Source organism: Hetaerina americana, unplaced genomic scaffold (genome assembly GCF_022747635.1).
Source record: "Hetaerina americana unplaced genomic scaffold, ioHetAmer1.1.p SCAF_12, whole genome shotgun sequence".
Classification (NCBI taxonomy): Eukaryota; Metazoa; Arthropoda; class Insecta; order Odonata; family Calopterygidae; genus Hetaerina; species Hetaerina americana.
The window spans coordinates 10,602,915-10,627,436 of NW_027286292.1; the positions used below are offsets into that span (position 1 = coordinate 10,602,915).

At 36.9% G+C, this 24,522-nt stretch overlaps 1 protein-coding gene across 1 annotated transcript in view; it reads right to left on the bottom strand.

Annotated features, from left to right (window-relative positions):
• Window positions 1-24,522, bottom strand: part of LOC139685802 (uncharacterized) — a 45,406-nt gene that overhangs the window by 14,630 nt on the left and 6,254 nt on the right. The window contains exons 2-8 of the mRNA XM_071582919.1: window positions 23,333-23,512; window positions 14,900-15,011; window positions 12,987-13,109; window positions 10,426-10,708; window positions 5,853-5,973; window positions 3,172-3,318; window positions 673-886 (exon numbers count right to left, since the gene is read on the bottom strand). Of these exons, the coding sequence (XP_071439020.1) occupies window positions 673-886; window positions 3,172-3,318; window positions 5,853-5,973; window positions 10,426-10,708; window positions 12,987-13,109; window positions 14,900-15,011; window positions 23,333-23,512 (1,180 nt within the window). The remainder of the gene's footprint in view (window positions 1-672; window positions 887-3,171; window positions 3,319-5,852; window positions 5,974-10,425; window positions 10,709-12,986; window positions 13,110-14,899; window positions 15,012-23,332; window positions 23,513-24,522) is intronic.

The following is a 24,522-nucleotide window of genomic DNA, read 5'->3' on the forward strand; positions in this document are numbered from 1 at the left end:
TAATCCTATGACCATGAGTGCCAGTGCCACTCTGCAAGTATTATAGTTATTTGACCCCAAGGAAGCATGATGGATGATCTCTCACCCCTTTCCTCGGTTCAGCCTCATCATATTGAAATGACTCCTTCAACTGAGGACTTCATGAAATGGTGACCAAAAATCTAATTGGTTCTCATTTACATGAAATTTTTGGCCCACTGCAGTTTTGAGGGTTGCACATTTTGAATACGACATAAAAAACACAAATATTAAAAAAACATCTGTAGAACTATCAAGTGAGCCATGAAAATATGAATGACCTGTTAGGCATCAGTCGTGGTGATATCACAGATGAAGTAATAGTGTTTAGATGCACACCATAGCCTGGATGTCAATGGTTGCTCATTTATTATGGTACATCCATGGTACCCTCATATACTGAGCACCCCCACATTTTGTACAGCATCATACCCCTTCAAGGGACCAAGCAGTTGTTCACTGGACCCCTTGGAACCAACTTTGTAATGACTATTGGTCTGCATTTCACAGATGGCATAGAATTTCACCAAATAATCACTCATAAGATCAAAAAGAATGTACAAAGGAGTGACACTCAAACAAGATTCTTCATAGAGTACCAATCTCAAATTACCAGATATGAATGTAATGCTTGGGCTAAGATTTAAAACTCACCTAAATATTGTCCTCCAGAATCAAACATAAAAATGTGATTCCCATCAATTAATTTATTGGTGTCATTGTTTGGAGCATAATGTGGCAAGGCAGAGTTTGTGCCAAATGCTGAAATAGGTTCAAAGCTGGGCCCATGGCATAATGGTTGTTTGGAACGAAAATATGTTGCAGCATTCCCTGCTCTGATTTCATCCCAATGTTCACCTTGTTTAACCTGAAGTGGTACATAGTTTGGCAGTAAATACAACTGGATCATTCTGAATACATCATTTTCACAGGAAAGAAACATCAAGTATTTCAATTTATCAATTCAAAGATTATTTGTAAATAGTTATTTCTCAGTTCTGGAAGCCTTTAACAGGTATCCTATTTGAAAATTTCCCAGGTGACTCTTCACAGAGGAGACTCTCCTGGAACTCAATAGTCAAAAATCACTTTGATGAAGGAGACCCCTTAGAGCCTCCCAAAGCTGGTAGTCTCATCTATTTGTACAGCCCTGATTGAACTGTAATACACTCATTTGTTCACATAAATCCCATAGAAATTTGCATTGTCATAGGATGCCTTGGTAGCTTAGCTAAAGCACTAAGTCAGAAATTCAAGGGATTTGGTTTAAAATCATGTTATAGGCAAATCCACAGAGAAATTAAATGTAATGGTTCTCCAAATCCCAAATGCCAATTGTTAGTAGGTTGATGCTTTTGGTTTGGGTGTTCTTTCTGGGATTCAGAGCAGTATATTCAGTGGGCCCCTGACTATGGCCTTTGACTACTATCTTTATTAAAACATCATTCAGAATAATTCTAGTATTTTCAAAATTTGACATTAAGAATGAATATAAGGGTTCAATATTTCTTCGTTCCTCAAATGAATAAATTTCATTAAACTTAAAGAGTATGATGCATTTAAAAATATTTTTTGCAATATCTATACAAGATATGGTTAATACACTGGGTAACATCATTAAGTACATGATATATTCAGCTTACAATATGAATCTAGAATGCATTATGCTTATAAGTGAGGGGCCCGCTATATTTGGATTTTCATTATGTTACACAGTCTAAAACACATCCATTATCAAGCACACACACTTGATATAGTCCTTACACCCACAACACGTGAGTTGGCAGATGTATGTGAAACAGACAAGACTAACATGCAGGAAACTGAATTCAGAGCTCTCAGGATTGGTGCTTACTGTCATTTTTCTCAGACAACTAGGGCATTTAGGGGATGCCGACAGAGTTCAGAAAGTCACAAGTCTGTTTGGCAACTCAACAAAAGTTAAAAACCGTTTATATATGTGTTACAGCTGTTGTTATGTTATGCTAAAGTTGTAATTTTCCAGATTTATTTCTGAAATGTTGATTGAATTTGTCATAAGCATAGCAAGGACACATTTTTTCATGTGTAATTTTTTCAATTTTCAAGTCATGTTCTGGTCTAATAACCTAAGGAATTCTAATTTTTTTCCTGTACCCATGCATACTGTATTGAAATTCAATTGTTAGTACTAACAATATTTGGCTTTTTCAAATGTTCAGTGAAAATAACAAATTATAACTACATTCATGGAAAATTAACTCAATATCATAGGTAAAATTCAAACCTGTGTCCTTAGCTCCATGGTCACAGGTCCAATTCAATGTCTAAGCATTATCTACTGTATTACCCAAGATACCCATTACACACTCTTAACCTTGGAAGTTAAAACTAAAATTCAAAAGTTGACTAAAGCCAAATATTACCTGAGTTATACTGTTTTAACTGATATATCATTCATAATAAGTATCCTTACACATATTCCCACTAAAATAATCCATTTTCCAACTATTTCCAGATCATTTTGCCCAATATACAGGTACTTTGATTTTAAGATCATTGTGTGATAGTGGATTTAGATCATGGCCAGTCAGTCAAAAATGCCAGACCGACATTTGTTGGAATAAACCGACAATAAAAACAAAAAAAACATTTGGATACAAACACACATGTAGATACAAATTTTTTGCATTTACATGAGGCAGTAGCAATCAGTTTTCTCAAAAGTTTTAAGAATTTATTGCATAGCTAGCAATAAATCATGGCATTCATAGAGATTCACATATTTTGTGATACAAAATAAATAAAATATTAAAGAGCATTCATTTGGATTTAAAATATAGCTTTCACCACTGATATATTGACTTCTACATGTAACAGAGAAAACCCAAGTTTTTTTGAGTAAAACTTGGCAATAATTACTTTAATTTAAAAATATATGCTTTCATGATGATGAAAATTTCCATTTACCTACTTTCAAAAAATTACCCCAGCCTACTGTTAAATAGTTGAGTAGGTATCATGATTTCATTAAAAGTATTAGTATTGAGTGGCTGTTGTGAAAGTGTTTTTGTCTCATCATTAATAGTGATGTTTCACAAAATGTAATAGTAAGATTAACAACTTGTAATAATAATTTATGGTTTTAAAATTGTTTACAATATCATTACTTACACCAGTTTCAATTCTGTAGAAGAATTCAACCAAAGCAGTTCCATCTTTGACATGAGCCATCTTCATGCCTTTGGCTTCTGTAGGATTTTTTATTGATTTCATTTCTGCAATTGGAGATGGCAGGAATTGTATCTTTTCTGCAGGGAGCTTGAATGAATAGTAATACAAAATTAACTGTCATGAAACATGGAATGAGTAGCCAGTTTGTTTTTAATAGTAAGTATATGGCCTACATTCAGATTACTTCTAAATTAAACACTTTAAGTTGCCAATAATGTTTTCGTGTAAGAACACTGACCAATAATTGGCTAGCCAACCCTTTGAATTATTCCCCCAATTGGGGCTCAATAATATAATCCTGTACTTTCATCAGAAATCCCAATCAACAAAAGTGTTCATAATATTCATTAATTCATTTCAAAATTCAGTTCACGGGAAATTCCATGATTGGAGTGGCTATGCAATGTACTAAGGAACAAATGTCTGGAAAAGTTATTTATTTTTATAGGATAATTGGATTTTGATCTAGAATTTGATTTATATTTGATAATTTTATTTAATTATTCAATGAGATACCTTCAATAGGAAACTTTCTTGTTGTATTCAATTTAAGATTAAACACATGCACAGTCAGAGCAAATGTTTTAGGAGTTGAGCTTAGGTTTCTAATGTTGACAGAGTGTTATCATCATTATCTAAGATATGTGCAGTCTACCAATCAGAGATACATTTTGAATAGTTCCTGAAACTATTCTACATGGTAGTAGACTTTCTAAAGCTTTTCTGAATTTCATTACTTAGTTTTCCTAACATTATTTCCTTCTTTAGCTTTTCATATATTCTGCCGCTCACCCCCTCCCACAGCTTGTGCAACCAAAATTACTACCACTCTCTAATTTTTCATATGGGCGGTCTTCTTCCTCATTCCACAGCATTTATTATCCCACTGCCTCCTGATATCTCCTCCAACCACTTTAAAATCTTTAAATTTTCTTTAAATCTTTTAATCTTTCTTTTCTTTAATTAAAGTCTTTAAATTTTCCCAAAAAACTTCCTCTCTTCCTTGCCACAATACCTCTTTGTATATCTTCCTCTCTATCAACTTATTTTTACCATCCCTTTCCATATGCATATCTAAAAACCCTCAAAACCCTCATTGTTCACCCTCTTTCCTCAAATACCAAGTTTCAGAAATATAAACCATTATGCATAAAATTCAACTCTTCACTAGTCTTCCTTTTTGTCTTACGTAATATTTCTATAAGTTATTCATTTGAAACTTATATTGAACCATTGCTTTCCTTTCTAAGTATCATCACCCATTTGCAACAGAATTACTGCCCATACATTGGTGGTTCTTCCCATAGACTACAATCTTGACATGGTGGAAGGGCTTAGACATTCTGATAATCCTTAGAGCTCTCCTGGTGGGACTAATGATAATTGTTCCTGGTATGGCCACCCCTGCCAATTAAAGCAAAACGCACAGATAGTGCCGGATGAAAGGTAGCCGTCAAAGCATCTGTTCCTCAGTGATGTAGTACATTAAAACTAGTTGGAAATCAATCTTTATCAAGTAGAAAATTGTAATAAGAGAGTGATAGTACTGTTAGTAAAAATAAAAGCCAAGGCAACAAATTTGGTCGTTATTCATGCTCGTACATGCCAACAAGAAATCTAGGGAGGAAGAGATTGACAGTGGATATGATCAGCTAGAGGAAATAGTTGTATCCCCAGGAAGAAAAATTTGATTGTGATAGTGATAGTAGAAAATGGTGGATGGCATAGGGAGAAATGGAAGTGAGGTAGGAGACTACAGTTTATGAACAATGACCACAGAGAGAAAGCAATAGAGTTATGTATGAGAAATGGTTTTATCATAATGAACACTTGTTTTAAACACCACAAGAGGTGTCGGTAAATGTGGAAAATTCCCAGGGAATAAGAGAGATATCAGTTAGAATGTAATTTGATTAGGCAGAGATTTGAGTGCAGTTCGATTAATTCACACTTCACTGGGATATTATGACTAAACACAGATTGAGGAACCATGGTATTTTGCACAGGGAGTGAATGCCAATTCAGATTATCATTTTGTGCTAATGAAAAGTAATGCCAGATTCAAAAGCAAAATGTTTGGAAGAAAGATGAGGAAATAAAACGTAGAAAGATTAACAGGGATGAAAATAAAAGAGTGCCATGAGAAAGTGAAAAAATTATGAGTGCATACAGGAAGATTACACAGTATAAGAAATATAGGAATATTTCAAGAAAGGTCCATGTATCAAAACCCACAAATAAAACTATAGGAGTAGTAAACAGGAAAAGGAAATCATAGATTAAAGATCGGGATGATATGACCAGGAAAATAGATGAGAGAAGGAAATGGAGATGGAAAACTAATGGGGTGAAAGAGAAGCATGATGTGAGATCAAGTGCAAAGCTATGGAAAGTTTACTAAGGAAGAGTGAATTTGGTGAACTGAACAGGAAAGTGAAAGAATTATCAGGATTAAAGAAGGGAAAATCCATGCAAACTATTACAAATACATCAGGAAAATTATTAATTGAACGAGGGAGATGGAAAGAATACATTTAGGATCTAATAATGCCGAGCTAATAAGATAAACTTATTTGCTCAGCAACCTTAGACATGGAAAGAGAAGATAAGTCAGTACTTACCTTATAAACAATGGCATAGCTAACCCCTTTGGCATAACTAAAAGGTGACGGCAAAAGTATTTTCTCAGCTGTAGAACCCAAAACTTTCAAGTCATTCCAAAATTCCTCATATTTTTTAATTCTGAAAATAAAATCAGAGAGAAGAATTAAATATATAGTTATTATAGCAATGTTCTAATGCTAAATTTTTGACATCATTCATAATTTTCTTTAAAAATAGGACTCAATCCATTTCTCTCCATACCATCATCTCACAAGCTTCTATAGCACAAGGGTAGCTAGATAGGGTCCTGGAATCACCACCAAATTTCAGTGCTAGCGCAACAAACTTCCCATGTAGTAATAGGTATTCCTCTATGAGTAAACACATAATCCATCAGTACTCTGCCGACTTTCAGAACACTCTGGGGGACTCTGCTCCTTTATACTCAACTGTTGCCAAGTGGGCAAACAAGTTTAACTTAGATCGGGACAGCTCAGATGATGATCCGCGTAGTGGTTGGCAAAAATGTGCAACTACTCCCAAAATGATTACAAAAGTGCATAAAATGGTCATGAAGGATCGCCGACCGAAAGTGCGAGACATCTCTGAAGCCGTAGGGATGTCATCTGAACAGGCATGTCACATTTTAACGGTGGACTGGGATATGAGAAAACCAATTGTAAAATGGGTGCTGCGATTCTTGACCCAGGATCAAAAACGCATCATAATGGAAATTTCCAAACTATGTTTGACCCGTTTTAAGAGCAACCAACAAGATTTTCTGCACAGCACTGAGACCTCGGATGTAACATGGGTTCACTAATATACCCCAGAGATAAAACTGCTATCAAAGCAGTGGAAACTTGTTGATACACCAAAGAAGGCAAAGGCAATACGGTCGGCCAGAAAGGTTATGGCCTAAGTTTTCTGAGATGTGAAAGTGATTCTGCTGATAGATTATCTTCTCACGGGTCAAACAATTATCAGGCAAAACTATGCTAATCTCTTGGACCATCTACAGCAAAAGATACATGAAAAAAGGACAGGTTTGGCAAGGAAGAATGTCACCTTTCATCAAGACAATCCATGCCGACACCCAAGTTTTTCTGCCATGACAAAAATATGTGAACTAAGATACGAATTGTTGCCACAGCTGCCTTATTTGCCTGATTTGGTTCTATAAGATTAGCATCTCTTGCTCAAGCTCAAAATTTTTCTTGGTGGATAAAGATTCTCTTCAAACAAAGAAATAACAACCAATGTAGATCGGATTTTTGCAGACCTGTATGAATCTAATTTTTGAGATGGGATCAAGACATTGGAGCATTGCTGGACCGAGTGCATTAGTGTACAGGGAAGCTACAATGAAATATTAAAATTTTTCAATGAGGTAAGTCATTTATTTGTATTCCGATCCGAGAACTTTTCTAACTATCCTCGTATACTCAGAAGTTTAATTTTCTGGACCATTAAATAATGTACTCCGTATTGCTCTTTTGACAAAACCCATAGTTCTCGTTAGCAGGTCCCACTTTTTTCAAAACCTCTTTTGTTAATACAATCCGTTTGGCTACATTAAATTATATAAAAAATAAATGGTTTTTGGTGGACCAACATATTCCTTTAGCTTCCAAGAGTCAGTCTAGTTATGGATACCCCATCAGAGAATTAAGGATATATTTATTAGATTTTCATTCAAATATATTATTTATTATTATTAGGTAATCTACCAGATAAGGTAGGTTTCTGGATGGACACAGCTACTAAATAAATATTTTGTGACTCCTAACAAAACACAACATCCTACTCTAAATAAGGTCCCTCTTCATCTCTGAGTACTTTCTTCCTCCCTTCATCCCGTCCAACATCCCTATCCTGTTCCTTCCCTTTCCTCGTTTGCCTAACATTCTCCCCTCTATTAAAGTCAACATGTATACCTCAATAATGCCAATAATGGCATGTATACCTGAATAATAACTAAGTTCGTCGGTTCTGCTTTTATCTCCACTAGTAGTATTCTATCCGTTACCTGCTCTATGTTGACTACGCTTCTTCCTACCTCTTCATTTCATACTATGGCAACCCCTCGTTGGCTCTCGTCCCCACCGCTGTATATTATTCTATACTTATCACTCCAGTAATCCCCGCTATCTTTCCATCTCACCTCGCATAGACCTAAAATATCTATATTTCCCCTTTCCATCTCTCGCTTAACATTCTCCAATTTCCCTGTCCTCATCATTTTCCTAACATTCCACGTTCCTATTCTAACTAATTTTGTCTTCTTCTCCTGCGTCTTCTGTCCTGCTGCTGCTGGTTTTCCCTTGCAAGGGTTTCGTGGGATGACGACCGCGGAAGCCTTGCCTCCCCCGCTGCCGGGCACAACACACGGCCGATTGGGCTGAGCCCCATAGTTGCCAGGACTCAAAATCTCTGTTTTGTACATCATTTAAATCTTGGGAATGATTTGTTGTCTTAGGCGTAACTTTGTGGAATTTGCATAACATATTGAAATGTAATGAAATAATTGACTTTGTACTTCCACACACTTTATTTAAAAACACGACCCAGGTTTCGACGTTGAACGTCATCATCACCTGATGATGACATTCAACGTCGAAACCTGGGTCGTGTTTTTAAATAAGGTGTGTGGAATTACAAAGTCAATTATTTCATTACATTTCAATATGTTGGGAATGATAATTGAGGTGGTTTCCTGTTGCCTTCCTCAATAGTGTTTTTAACGTGACACCATCACGCCCCACTGGGGTCAGACGCCATTGCAGCTCCCTCATTGAGGAACAGACGCTGCGTGGACTACCTTTCGTCTGGCTCCTAACCTTTGACCTATCTGGCATGGGTGATCCTACTGGGAGCAATTATTATTACTCCTGCCAGCACAGCTCTAGGGGTCATCAGAACGCACAAGCCCTTCCACCACGGCAAGGTTGTAGTCCGGGGAGGGTCATAATATATACTGCTTGAAAAAGCAAATTAACCAATCTACTCTAATATTTGTCCTGATAATCATAGGTTAAACTTAAATTTTATATTTGTTAAGTTTCATGCTCTAACTTTGATTTTCCCTAAACAAAAACCATTGCAATGAAAGGGAAGAATTTCATTAAGAAAACAGGTAACAGAAAGAACCATTTCATTATCAAGCTGGGTGCTAATGAAGTTGCTCAGGAGCAAAATGCCTTTATTTGTGATATTTAAAAGAAAGACTCTCCTCAAGCATGTGGTGTGACCACAAAATGTGATTGTTCATGGAAATTAATAAGGTTGGAATGATGCAAAAGTCACTAAAAGTTGTCTTCAGTATGCACGGGGTAAATCCCAATGAAAAGGAACAAAGTGTAAGTTGTTTAAATATTTAGATGCCAGCACATGCTTATATTAAGGACATTCTAAACAAAGATTTTACTGATGTTATCATAATTTCCAAGGGGTGATAAGTCAATTGCAAGTGATACATGTTGGCTTAAAATGAAAATTTAAAGTTCGTATGCATAAAATATGGAATGAATGGTTTCATTCTGGTGAACATTAATTGACAGCTTCAGGTAACTACAAGAAGTCAGACTTACTGCTTATCATGTAATGATTGGAAGAATTCTGAATAACTCTGAAAAATGCTGCCTCATGAACTCCATGGATGGTATCAAGGACAACACAATATAGAATGAGGAATACAATATGGATGACCAACTGGGTTAGCATGATGTTCTTAGGGATATCAGAAACACAAAAAATGAATGTGAAATTCATATCTTTGATGAAACTTTTGGGTAATGTGAAGACAATGACTTTCAATTTGAGGGTACTATTGATTAAGAGAGATTTAATTATATGATTACGGTTATTTTTTTGTGACATGCAAACAAATTGCATTAATAAATATGATTCTAAATGCCTAAAATACATATAAAAATATCATTTATTACCCTATAAAAACAATTTTAAAAAATGCACATTACTTTTTTGACAGTAAACGATGGCAAAATGCATATTAAATATGGATTTAGCAAGTGAAATTGATGGTACCTTCATGGTATCCAGAGTTTCAAGAATAGGGTATATACCTGGTTACTTGCTCACCCACTTTACTCATTGGATGAATTCTTTTGTGACAATCTTCATCACATTTAAGAACTTATGTTTATATATTAAGTAATATTATGATTGACGACATTTAATATGGTTGTACCATTTTTAAAATGAATAAAGTATTATTATTATTATTATTATTATTATCATCTCTGGTTATTCTCAGATGCTTGGCAGATGATAAATGAAAAAGATGGCTAAGCTGTAGACGACAAATATTCATCTCAGTCCTGATACACACTTCCAGTTTAACACATGTGCACTTCATGCAATAATAATTCAGTATTAAATGGTCCAACAATTTATATAATTTTATACCTTCAAAACAATTTGAGAAAACACTTTTCTAGAATACACTTCCATTAAGTCTAGACAGGATTAAAACCCTGATCCTTCTGATTATTTTTCAAGCATACTACCAAACTGACTTGACTAGGTTAATACTTGCATTGGATTACAATTATGATACTGAAAACTTACGGAAGGTAATGACCATCAGAACTCTTCAAATGCTCCTTAACTTCTTTGGTGACACGCTTTTCAGGATCTGGCAAATAAAGTACTGGCCAAGGCAAGTTGCCCATGTGATCTTTTTTTGGGCTAAAAATCACATAAGATCTGAACACTGGGGTGTAAAGGACATCATCTCCACGTAAATTGAAAAGCCAAGCAATTTCATCAAGAGCTGTCACCACAAATCCATCAGCATTCATACTTGACATTTTTTGCTGAAGTAATTTAACTTTATCTTCCCATGATAAACCTATCAGGAACAAAAGATTCTTACATGAGTAATACATCAAAGAGACCCATGAAACCCATGATCAGAGGAAAATTGCATACTCTTCAAATTGATAGCATCTGGCAATAACATGGAAGGAAATGTCACATTATACAATGTAAACAACCATGTGAATAGATACAAACACCTACAGTTAGTTCATATAAATCACAATTAAAATTCATCCTCAGGGAAGACTTTTCCCATTGTAATTGACTAAAATACCCAGCCAGCTATTAGGAGAGCTTGTGTTCAAATCTTGCCCAATTCTTATAATTTTTTCATAGTGAGCACAGTAACAGCAAGATATGCTGATGAAGTTCTCAAAAATACAATACTTTATCAATCCTATTTTTGCCAAAACACCTGGGGTAATAGTCAAAACAATATTTCAGTTCATAATGTTATTTACCCCTATTTTTCAAGAGAAAAAGAGGGCAAAAAGTAGTTACTTTATTGCTTTTTTTGCTTTCATGCACAATATAATACTTATAGTCCTTGGTAATTAAGGGGTTTATGCCAGAGTATAATAGAATGTGATGATTGAACTGGATATATTGAATTACAAGGCCATTTTGGTCATACATTTTTTCTGTTTAATGCTATATGGAAACTTCACATGTAGCTTTAATATACCATTTATTTTTCCTCATTATTGCATTGATCCATCCAAATTGGTAATCATGTATGCTCTTGAGTCATCTTTTTAAAAGTCCCAGTAGTCATAGCCCTAATTATCCTTTTCCAAACCCATTCCCAATCCAAAAAGACAATAGACCAATGACATGACTCTTCCCAACCTATTCCCAAATAATTGCTGTAGATAGCCTTCATTTATAGCCTCACCAAAGCATGATTACATAAGACAATTCCACACTTGTTTTACCAAATAATTTTCAATACTAAATAAGATACTTTTGTCTTTTAGATGCCAACCAGATGATCTTCAGTTTATTAAGAAACATCTCATTTACATGTTTCCTTTTTCACAATTAATTAGACTTTTTAAATCATTCAGGAGACTATATAAATGTTGATTGAAGTAATGTGTGCAGTTGCATCCTTAGGTGGTCTTAATGTGGAGCAATCTCTGAGAAGACTCACAATAGTGAAATTTTATGCTCATTAGTTATATGAGTAAATTACTTGACTGCCTCTTGAATATTTTTTCTAGAGGGTTAAATGTTATGAACTGCAAGTACAATAACACTATTGTGGGAATAGGGCAGGGAAAACTGGATGAGAAAGAAGGGTTAACCTCATCTGATAACCAACAGATATGGCTGATATGATAAAAAAATAAAGATTTATTTACTCTGGTTGATATTTTACAGGGCTATAATGCATGTATTATAACCTTGTAACCCTATGAATTTATGCCCAACTAGGTAAGTAAATTGCTTACATGCCTTCAGATCCAAATACAAATACATTATTATGCTTGTATGTAAACCAAAGGAAATATTCTTTGCTGAAATGTTTATTTCTGGAATAAAAGACCAGCACAAGTAAACAGCCAAAGGTCAAATGAAAGATGGGAAAAGCAAAGCCATTCCCATAGACACAAACATCATCAAGTCAATTGGTATATAAAGTTACCCGTTTGATCAACAGAAATTAATGACTACAATCTTAGCTAAAAAGCATTAAAATAAAAATGATGCATTCAATATTACATCCAAAATATTTTTGCCAACAAACTACATTATTCTCATCCAGGAATTACCATGATAAATGAACAAAGTAGTACGGCAAGGGGTACAAAAAGTTTTCTTTGGAAAAACCTTTGTTAGACTTACTCAACAGGTTTTAATTATACCAAAGTAAATTTCAAATAAAAATAGCAAAAACTCATTACAAAAATTATTGGGCACTTAGGTAAAAGTCAATTGTACAGATTTTTCATAAATTATTTCAGTAGTTTTCATTTTACCAGTGATAGTTGGATTTCTCTCAGGAAGAACTCAAAGCAATGGCATTCCGGAAAGAAAAAGACATGACAGAAAAAATGAAAATTGGGGATGAATACATGAGAGAGGAAGCAAAATTAGGGACAGCAATAAACACATGGTAAAGACGAAATACACAATGTGTGTATGTGTGCAATGAGTTTCTGATTACTCATTACTCCAAAGCTATAGACCACTCTAGGGGCAATAGCTACACAACTACTCACCAATACTTTACACACAGCTTTACTGAGATTAGTTAAGTCAAAAATATTCCAAAAAGCATCTTTAATAGCATTACATATACTCACCAGAAAACTGAATAGGGAGGCTTATGAGAGGGCCAGATGGATACGAAGGTCGACCAGTGAATTTGTTCCAAATCTTGTCCACCAAGTTTCTCTCAATGTATGACAGAGTGATACCAGCATTACCTAAAGTCAATGGAATTATCAGACAATACATTAATATCCATTTATTTATTCATCCAATGGGATCTTTCATTTGAAGAACTAAGCCTCTTCAAATATTCTACTCCTGAGTTGAACTTAACAGCAGGACTTAAATAAATGTAGATAAAGACCCAAATTAAATATATACCTGAATCTATTCACCTCAGAGCCTAATTGGTTGCATGTTTTCCCTTAGAGTTCAATAGAAAGTTGTGGATAATGTACTGAAACCAGTTTTTGGTCTGGGAAGATCTCTCTTAAAAAATTGGAGCAAGATGGAACTGTAAAAGAATGTGACAATTTTTCCCTTTGACCCTGACCTTTGTTCAAGATACTATCTTCCCTACTTCCTCCATGCTCCTCCTCCGGGATTATTTCCTCCCACCCTCTGCACATCAAGAGACTATGAGTTTTCAAAAAAGGCTATACCAACCTTTTTGAAATTAAAATAGAATTTCCCAGAAAAATTGTTCTCTGACTTTTTTCATTGCACTATCCATTCTGTCTCTGCTAGGCCTGTCAAAGCTGTTGTGAAGATTCCTGCATCATTGAAAAAGGATTCAAAACAGACCACAAAGAAAGTGATTTGAATTCATGCATACTTCTTTGGTATCCATTTTCTCCAATTTTCATGGTTGTCTTATGACCCAATCAACCTTGGATTAAAACTGAGTCTCTCACATGTTCCCATTAACTCAAAAGAGGTGGTGAAATAGTTTGATGGTAGGGCATCTGATTGGCAATTGAAAGATCACCGGCCAGTTTTTCCAAAAATTTTATTTAATTTACTAATGCTTTTAAACTATTAAACCTAACCACATTGAAAATTCAGATATGGTAGCTACACTGCAGTGATGGTAAATATTTTCATTGCTATATTCAACTCCCAAATGAATTTTGCAACTGCTTGATTTTAATTCGATTTTCAATTTGAAACCAAATGTAATTTACTGCTTAACATTAAATTTATTATATTTCCTGGCCCATAAGATGCACTTCTTTTACTTCAAAATGTGCTCTAAAATCAACCTGCATCTTATGAGCTGACACTTTTTGGATTTTTAGCCCTATTTGCCAGAAAAATACTTACTATTACATATTTTTTCCCACAACAGGCATAGAAAATGGTTGCCATTACTACAAATGTGGATAATGTCACTCTTTTGAGTTTGGGGTAAGCAACAGTGTTAACATAAAAATAATATGATCTTTTCTTCCGGAGAAGTATTTTTTGCAAATTATGACCTGAAAAACCAGGGTGCATCTAATGGGCCAGGAAATAAGGTAAGTTTTCAAATATCACCAGAGTTTTAATTATTGTATAGGTTTCTTTCTTAATAAAAAAACAAAACACAGTCATCAACCTGAAGGTCAGTTTGGTAGGTGATGGTAGAGTTCAGTGGGATATGTGAATTTCACATCCCTGATGGCAAGGGAAATTCGCATATCCCGGGAGGGGGGCCAGTTTCTTTCCCTGAGCTGGTTACGGTTTCCTAGGAAGATCTGGTACCCGAACAATCACACAGTTTGAATGGAGCTGAGGGTGCCCGGAGAGGCTTGCGCAGGATCAAACTAGGGCCCTCCAGTCAGCAATTCAATGCTATACCCCTGTACTACCGCAACCCTTTTATGCCATTCCAAATGTTCTGAGGAACAAATGCCTACAGATATTTTATATATGATTCAGGCCGAATGATTTCTCATGCAACCACCATATCATTTTGCATTTTACAATATAATGTAAAACTCTTCTCTGGAAACTGGAAACTTACTCAACGATTTGTTCATTGCAATCCATTCTGAGTAGGAAGAAGTTCTAGGATCAGTGGACACGACATCTCCAGCCTGAAGCTCACCAATCAGCCATTCTTCAATGCTGGGGGTCTAAATAATAAATAATACCGTTAGTTTTAAATATTGAGCACAGCTATTGAGTGTCACCAACCCAGCTACAAGGCACAGAGCACCCAAAAAATTATCTAACTATTGATAATCAAAAAGCATTGTACAGTATACAGATAGATTATGTCTTTTAGCTATAAGTTTTCAGTGAGTGGAGGGGGTTGCTATTGTACTATGTGTACAATCAAAGGACAGGCACATTTACTGATGCCTACCTCCCATTCCCATGGTAATCAAAAATGGATCGTTGACTTTCAATAAAATTTTAAGTTCAAAGAGACTATTATCCAGTGGTGTAGGTTCAGGGTGGCAGTCATACGTCCATCCACCAAAGGCCAACCCCACATTTATAGTCAAGGACCTTTAACTTTCAACATTTATTTCAGGGGGGGAGAGTAGATGTTTTAACTTTGTCAGAGGAGCAAGAAAGCTGCACTGCATCTTTAAATTTGTTGTTCTATGTAGCATTCAGAGTTTTTGGGGGAGAAAATTTAAGAACTGAAAAATGTCACAACAAAATTTATTTCCCAAAAGTTCATCATCTTCAGTTCTACCAACCTATCTTCCCCTCTCTCATATTCCCTTCCAAAGTGATCAACACCAGCCACACAACCTCCCCTCTTCTCATTTGAGATCTGACCTTCTCCTCAACTCCTCTCTCTCTCATAAATCAATATATATATCCTTCCCATTTCTTTCCAAAATGTATAGTAGATACTTGTATATAATTTGATATGATACAAACTGGCACTTAGACTTTCATTTTGGACTATGGCAATGCCTTTGGCAGAAGTTTTTGGCATGAAACTCAGATACTGACTACAAAAAATAATATGAAATATTCCTAATAATATCTATTCTATATAATTAGGATTTATATAATGATAACACTGACCATTTAGAAATCTTAACAAGTAGTGAGATAAATCATGACCTCCTTAAAATATTTTTCTATGCACCAACTCTTTATTCTTTAGCGCTGTACTTGGAGAAATGTGAGATAATGAGAGTTAAAATCGAGAAATACGAAAAAATTACAAATATTGATTATTACTTTCATCATACTCAACTAATTACTTCTTATTATTCTAGGGTGTTTCAATGATTGATTTTATCCTAGAAAGTATTATGACCAAGCGATTTTTGCGAGTTGATGATTTTTCAATTAAACTATGATTCTATTTCTTAAGTTATTGGAATTCTATGGGGCCTCACCTTTAAAAAAATGTAATTAGCGTAGTGAATGACTCAAAGGTGCCAGAAAGGGATTTTTAATGGCAGCATATGCATGTGTTGAGAGTTGCATAACATCATTTAGGTTTGCCTCCCCAACCCTATCACCCCGGTTATGTCACTGCAATAATATGTGTCACTCTACATGTGAATCATTCCAGCAGTTATTAATAATGAGTATAATAATAGGTGCTAATAACAATTTTAACCATTGTTTTCAAGAACCTATGATACTTTCAGTATCCTAGGTTCTTGAAAACTTTTAGCCAATAGAACATCCCCAGCTTCCATGAAGATATCCCATCTCAGATTCATACTCAGAATATATGTAAAAATAATTATACTCTATGCATTCATTCTAGTATTATTCCTCCCTCGAGGAAACGGTATGAAGAGATCCAAAAAATTGTGACCAACCATTAGTGCTGCATGGCTATTGTTAACCCTATCCATTGACTCACCCCATTTTCTGAATTTAAAATAGCATCATCCATCATGGATTGCCATGTTTGAATAAGAGCCACTTATTTTTTTAATACATGTGAAACCTATTCTCATAGATCTTTTACCAATGTACAAGTCACATGAATTGAACATGAAAGAGCTGACAGCCAAAACACATCAGCTGGATAACTTGGGAAATATTCCTTGAAGCAAAATTTCACGGAAATAAATTGTCAACATTGAAATAAAATTGTGACTCAACAGCTGACCCTCATTCAAAATTACTTATAAGATCATTTTTCCACGCCTTTCCACTGAAGTGATATACATTCCCTCCCTCACTATAGTAAATTTACAGTATGAAAGTCAGGTTAAGGTAAGGTAGTGAGTATAGATAGGAAGCTTTTCAGATGTAGGTATAGAAAAGGATGGAAGAAATATGCTGGTGGTAAGGCAAACAAAGGAGGGTTGGTTGGGATGAAGGAAGAAAAAAGTTGGTATAGAAACTGTGAAGAAGGCAAAAAAGTGAAAGAAGGAGGTACAGAGAAGTAGCCAGATAGTGAATGGAGTCATAATGTACCCTCGTAAGGAACATAGAAAAAGAATTAATATTATGGATAGCATGTAGGGATGAGGAAATTACCAAGAGGAGAATGGGGTGTTGATATATGGCAAATTGTTTAGAGTGACATAACTTCGCATCACTTTCCAAGGAAAACTTTTTACTTAACAATCTGGCTTTAACACAATATGCCACCATTAGAAGATGACAATAAAAGGCCGCTAGAAGATGCAAATATCAGGCAGAAAATGTCAGAAAGACAGAAGATGACAATGCCTTGTTGAAACCAGGTTGAGAAATAAAGTTTTTGGCAGAAACGAACAGTGATGGAAATCAATGGTAGTAGGAGTTATTTCACCAAGTGTTCATAATATCCACAAGATATGGCCATGTCCTTCAATCTTGTTAAGGGAAAGATGTTTACCTATATTGTACAGGAGAGTTTGAGAAGTCCAAAAGTGTATTAATATTTTTCATGGGCTCTCAAACACCATTATATACAAGTGTATAATACAGGGTCGCACCCAAAAGTGGTAGGACTGATTTTTTTACAAGAATTTTATTGACGACATACTTACATCGACTTAATAATCTTCAAAGTATGCTCCTTGAGCTGCTACACACTTAGTATAACGTTGCTCCCATTCCCCGTACGCCCGCTGGAAATTTTCTTTGGGGATGCCGTTGATGACCCTCGTCGAAGCCTCTTGAACGGCCTTTATCGAGTCAAAACGTCGTCCCTTGAGCTGTCTTTTCATCAGGGGGAAGAAGAAGTCCGGTGGTGCCAGATCGGGAGAATAGGGCGGGTGCAGCAACGTGGCAACGCCGTATTTGGCCAAGAGCTGTCTGACGACGAGCGCGCCATGGCAGAATTTTCGGCACCATCTTGGCGCACACCTTGCGCATGGCCAAATCCTGTGAAATAATGCGTTGGACGTTGGATGCAGACAGACCCAACTGGTCTGCAATTTCCTCACTGGTTAAGCGTCGGTCTGTGTTCAGCAGTGTCCTCACTCTGTCCACATTCGTGTCGGTTCTTGCCGTCGACGGCCGTCCGGAGCGATGGTCGTTTTCAACGAGCTCCCTACCCTCTTTAAACACACTTGTGCCACTCAAATACTGTGGAACGGCTTAAGGCAGTGCCCCCATAAGCCTGCTTGGTCATATCGAGGGTCTCAGTTGCCGTCTTCCCGAGTTTCGCACAAAACTTCACGGAATAACGTTGCTCTAAATTCAGATTCATTTTGTTTTTCGACGCGGACAAACAACTTGCTTCACTAAAAACGGTGTCTTCACTCAACGACAGCCCGCAGGCGACTGAAGTTGGTGTCGGTCTGTTGCTAAGAGCCCCCTCCACCTTACCATGCCAGGCAGACCCCCCTCCACCGCTCCGTTCGCGCCAGAGAAAATCAGTCCTACCACTTTTGGGTGCGACCCTGTAGACTAGCTATGTAGTATAGTAGACTAACTATGATAATAACCATTTCTATGGTTTACTTGCACGATTTCATTTTCTTTTTCTAAGCATTCCTTATGATATAAGAGCTACAGGGTCCGTACAATAAGTATCGGGACTGGTTCCAAAAATCAAAATTTATTACAGTTATCATTACAATTACTTAATAATCTTCAAAATACATTCCTCCTGCACCGATATACTTAGTTCGGCGCGTCTGCAACTCGTCAAAAGCCCGCTGGAAGTCGGTTTCCGGAATACTGTTGAGAGCCTTTGCCGTCGCCGCTTGAACCGCCTCGATGAAGTCGAACCGATATCCTTTGAGTTCCTTTTGTGCTATCCTTTGAGGTAATAATAGTGTCGAGAAAATCTTCATCTTCCTGGACGCAGTCCAAAATTTCTTGCGAAATTTCCACCCGCGATAGCTTTTGTTCCTCGCTCAAGACTTTCGGCACCAGCTTCGCGCACTTTCCTCATCGCAAGATCCTCTGTTACAATAGTGTGGACGGTTCCAACTGAAAGTCCGGTCTCCTCACTGATAAGGGCGATGGTTAAACGCCTACCTGAGTCCAAAACGTTTTTCACTTTGGCCACCTGAGCATCGGTTCGAACGGTCGTCGGGTGTCCGACGCGGTGCTCGTCTTCGACGAGCTCCCGGCCTCCCTTAAACATTTGGTGCCACTCAAAAACTCTTGTGAGGCTTAAGGCATCATCCCCATGAGCCTATAATGAGTTCAAGGGTCTCCGATCCGGATTTCCTGAGTTTAACGCAAAACTTCACAGCGTAGCGTTGCTCGGCGGTGCGCTCCATGCTGGCGCGACGACACCACAAAAAATCACACGTCACAAAAATCCATCTCCTGTCTCAACGCATGTCCGGAGGTGCCTGAACTAAAGTGTGCCTAAGTGGCACACTTTAGTTCAGTCACCTCCGCCACTCCGTTGAGGCTACTGCGAACCAGTCACGATACTTATTGTACGGACCCTGTACATTGGAATGTGGACCACCTTGGATATCAGATCTTCACGGAGCCACCACAGCTATAGCTAATAGCCACTTGTTTCCAGATGAAATAAGTTCACATACTAGATCTCAAGAAGAACAAAAAACTGAAATATTGCCCAATTTTCACCACACCCCAAAAAGAAACTACCCATGGTCAGTTTATGATTTTAAGCCGCCTCATTCAGACGAGTCATAAAATATTCGACAGATTTGTTCATTTATCTAACATTACTTGGTCCCTGTGGCATATAAGAGTCTGACCGCTGCATCAAGATTCCTTGTAACCTGACTACCCTGGCATGCCTTGGGAAAAAGACATGGGTTATGAATCTCCAGCTTCATGGATTGACTTGGTGAGGACTTCATACAATGGAATAAAAAGCTTTAATGTCATGAGAAATAAAGAATGCAGGATATTTTTCCACACACTGGTGTCCTGAAGATAATGCCTATGCATTGAAGCTAATCATACCTGAAATTAAAGTGTGGTAAAATGCCTAGTATTCTTCATTCCTCAAATTCCACGTAGTCAAGCGTGATACCATCGATTTGGATGTCATTATTGTTCAAAAATTGTCATCACTTAATAATGAAAAGATTACAATTTGTCACCATTATTCAACAAAAACTCATGATACTTCAATTAGTCAAACATAATATGTTTTATTAAAGATTACAACTAAAAACCCTAAGAGATTTACGGTGGTACTTTGAAAGGTTCTCGGAAACACCATTAAATGTCAGCGCTCTCGCAACGAGTTTCCCGCGTAGTAATCCTTTATAAGTAAGCACGTAACGAGTCAGCGATCTGGTAAGATATCTGTGGTACAGACGCCTGTCTGTTTTTCCCGCGTAGTGATTTGTGAAGATGAAAAAATTGAGATTCGAGCAGTGATTATATACTTTGTAAAGATAGGTATGAAAGCAAAGCAAAATAATGCCGACTTTCAGAACACTCTGGGGGACTCTGCTCCTTTATACTCAACTGTTGCCAAGTGGACAAACAAGTTTAACTTAGATCGGGACAGCTCAGATGATGATCCGCGTAGTGGTTGGCAAAAATGTGCAACTACTCCCAAAATGATTACAAAAGTGCATAAAATGGTCATGAAGGATCGCCGACCGAAAGTGCGAGACATCTCTGAAGCCGTAGGGATGTCATCTGAACGGGCATGTCACATTTTAACGGTGGACTGGGATATGAGAAAACCAATTGTAAAATGGGTGCTGCGATTCTTGACCCAGGATCAAAAACGCATCATAATGGAAATTTCCAAACTATGTTTGACCCGTTTTAAGAGCAACCAACAAGATTTTCTGCACAGCACTGAGACCTCGGATGTAACATGGGTTCACTAATATACCCCAGAGATAAAACTGCTATCAAAGCAGTGGAAACTTGTTGATACACCAAAGAAGGCAAAGGCAATACGGTCGGCCAGAAAGGTTATGGCCTAAGTTTTCTGAGATGTGAAAGTGATTCTGCTGATAGATTATCTTCTCACGGGTCAAACAATTATCAGGCAAAACTATGCTAATCTCTTGGACCATCTACAGCAAAAGATACATGAAAAAAGGACAGGTTTGGCAAGGAAGAATGTCACCTTTCATCAAGACAATCCATGCCGACACCCAAGTTTTTCTGCCATGACAAAAATATGTGAACTAAGATACGAATTGTTGCCACACCTGCCTTATTCGCCTGATTTGGTTCTATCAGATTAGCATCTCTTGCTCAAGCTCAAAATTTTCCTTGGTGGATAAAGATTCTCTTCAAACAAAGAAATAACAGCCAATGTAGATCGGATTTTTTCAGGCCTGAATGAATCAAATTTTTGAGATGGGATCAAGACATTGGAACATCGCTGGACCGAGTGCATTAGTATACAGGGAAGCTACAATGAAATATTGAAATTTTTCAATGAGATAAGTCGTTTATTTATATTCCGAAAACTTCAAATTCAAATTACCCTCGTTTTAAGATATTTCTAAGTATCTAAATGTGTTTCTAAGTGGCGTTGTATTTTTAATTATTCAGAAGATAATATGTCCCTCATACTCTGGAACATAAAGTTATGAATTCAGATGTATTAGCACAAATAAATAGATATTCAATTTTAGTCAACATTATTTTGAAATAAACCATACGCAAAACCTACATTTTCTTGCAAAAAAAAATCAATGGTTGACCGTCTAGCCTGCCATTAATAATGCCAACAGGTACATAACAGCGAAGGCTCAAATATAATTTTCATTTATGGGTAACAGGAAGTATTAGTATGGTCCCTGTTCCTAATTAGTTGTAGTATTTAAAATATTTCAGCATTTTCATTTTTAAATAAAATTAGTAAACCAGTTTTTCCATTTGCAACGGTAACTGAAGGGGTTACTCCCATCTGACTGGAGGGAATGAATGGCATTTCGCGTAGCATTTTAGGGCTTGGGGGAATGTATGCAATTCGTTTCATCGATAGCACATTTGTGCAGTGAGGGGAGGATATACTGCAGGATATTACTATATCACATGAGCAGCCACCACAAAAGTGCTGGCTGCTCTTGTATTTGCTTATGGTGTAATTGAGTGGCATGAGTTAACTTTCAGTTGCAATATAGGAGATAACATAACGATTGTGAGATGAGGAACCCATTACAAGCCACGCTTCATTCTTAATCAGGACTTTGAATTGGGAATATATGGTACGGCATAAATGCCCCAGCATCCTTTCTGATGAATAGTTATGCATACTGTGGGAGCACATTAAACACAAAATAAACCACTTACTTTTGGCTATTACAATATCTAAACATAGTCAAAACCACATACTTAAATGCCCAGATTACATATTAGAAGTTTTGACCAGAAGTTATTTGCCACACACATCTAAAGAGCAGTCGATTGCAAGAATAATTCTTAAAAATAGTTATTATCTAACAGGGTGCTGTAACTTTAATGTGCTCAAATAGGAGCTATTATATTTGGAAAAATGGCTACGATGCACCCATTCCATGTCATACCACACAAAGAAAATTTTAAGGCATGCCTCAATTAAATTATATTTCCGGGAACGGGTACCTTAACTCAAAATGCTCTTCCTCTCTCTGTCAGCACTACAAGATGTTCAGTTGTGTTATTATTCCAATAAATCGGTGCGAACCAAAGAAAAGTATCCCTCTTTGTTTTCACAGATTATACACAATCCATTTAGAGGATAAATCAGGTATTTTTTGTGGCCAAAAGCGGGAGAGGACCTGAGTCAGCTGAGTGGGAACCTGAAATATTTCAAAGAGAAAAGCAAACATTCCCTTGTTTTCCTCTTACTTTTTATTTTCCCCTTGGAAAAGAAAATAATGCGGCAGGCGGAAAGTTTGTCACAGCCTGTGTACGCACATACTCGACATTGCCGACCCCGGTGGCGGCGGGCTAACGTCCTCGTCTGCCATTCCAAGGGTCGCGGGTTCGATTCCCGCCTAGGTGAGTTTTCCTCCACCTAGGGCTTGGGTGTTTGTAAATGTGATCATTGTTATCGTTGTTAATAGTTCGATGTAAAGGCCAGAATGCGCTGTTTTCGGACTTATACTGAATAAATAAATAAAATAAATACCCCAGGCTCTCCTGCTTTCATAAGAATCCAGTTCGCGTCCAGCTCCCTCTGGGCCTGCAGGAAGTAGCGACTGTCGGTCCACAAAGCAGCCTTTTTCCCTGTCACTGCTGCATCACCACTGCTACCTGTGAAGCGACTGATGAATTGTCGTCTCTTGTCATGGCTCGGCAGGTATTCGTTCTGCAGAAGGAAACGGCAGTTTAACAGTAAATTATCAGTTCTACACATAGTCCATTTATCACGCATGCCATTTTATTTAAATTCCCCGGTGTGAAAGAGGTATTTCAGTATCCAAGTCGTAAAAATCTTTATGTTCCCTGGGATAAACGGAATAAATGTACAAGAATTCATGTAATTATAGAGAAACTTTTAAAAAACACGTTTTTAGCCGGTTTAACCCTAAACTTTCCATTTTCATAAATATGCTGTTCCCAACTCTCTCGGCTGCTATAATAATAAGCCGGACAAATATTGGGCATAAAAAAAACTTGTTCCTAATCGTTCATAATACTGAATAACCGCACAGTCCAACCTCATACAGGGCAACAACTGACAAACTGAACCTAGAGGCTTCGGATATTTGGAATAGTCTCCCAAATGATCAATAGTTCGACTCCATACACAAGGGCCACATGAATTTGAATCTTTAACTTCGCCCTGAATACACGACAATCAATTAAACCCAGACAGGTGAAATCAAATTACGCTTGAAATGTAAAGTATGTTTCGAGAGACGACCTACCCTACGGAACCAAGAACTGAACTATGCCTCCCATAAAGATAAGTTGTATGATGGGCACAGTTTTATAACTTCTCACTCACCAAACAGTTTACTGAGCTCCATAAAAGGCATTTATTTACATTGAAAGATTGGGAGTTTTGAAGGTGAAACAAAAATTTCATGACTCATGGGTTTATTTTCTAGAGGTTCATTGTTTTACGAGTCAATAGATATCATAATTTTATCGAACGACCACCGAAATTTTTATGCACGGGAAATCAGAAAACAGTGAGCTCTACCGCTTCAGGCAGGTGTAAATCAATTCCTGCGGACGCGCCTATAGCTAGCCACACTGATTCACTCCTAGAGATAGAATAGCAGCCTTCCATGAGAATTTTAAATGTGCCATAGTTATAAAATCATATTAACAATCAAGTATTCTGGAAGCGTCTTAAAGATAAGAGGGCGA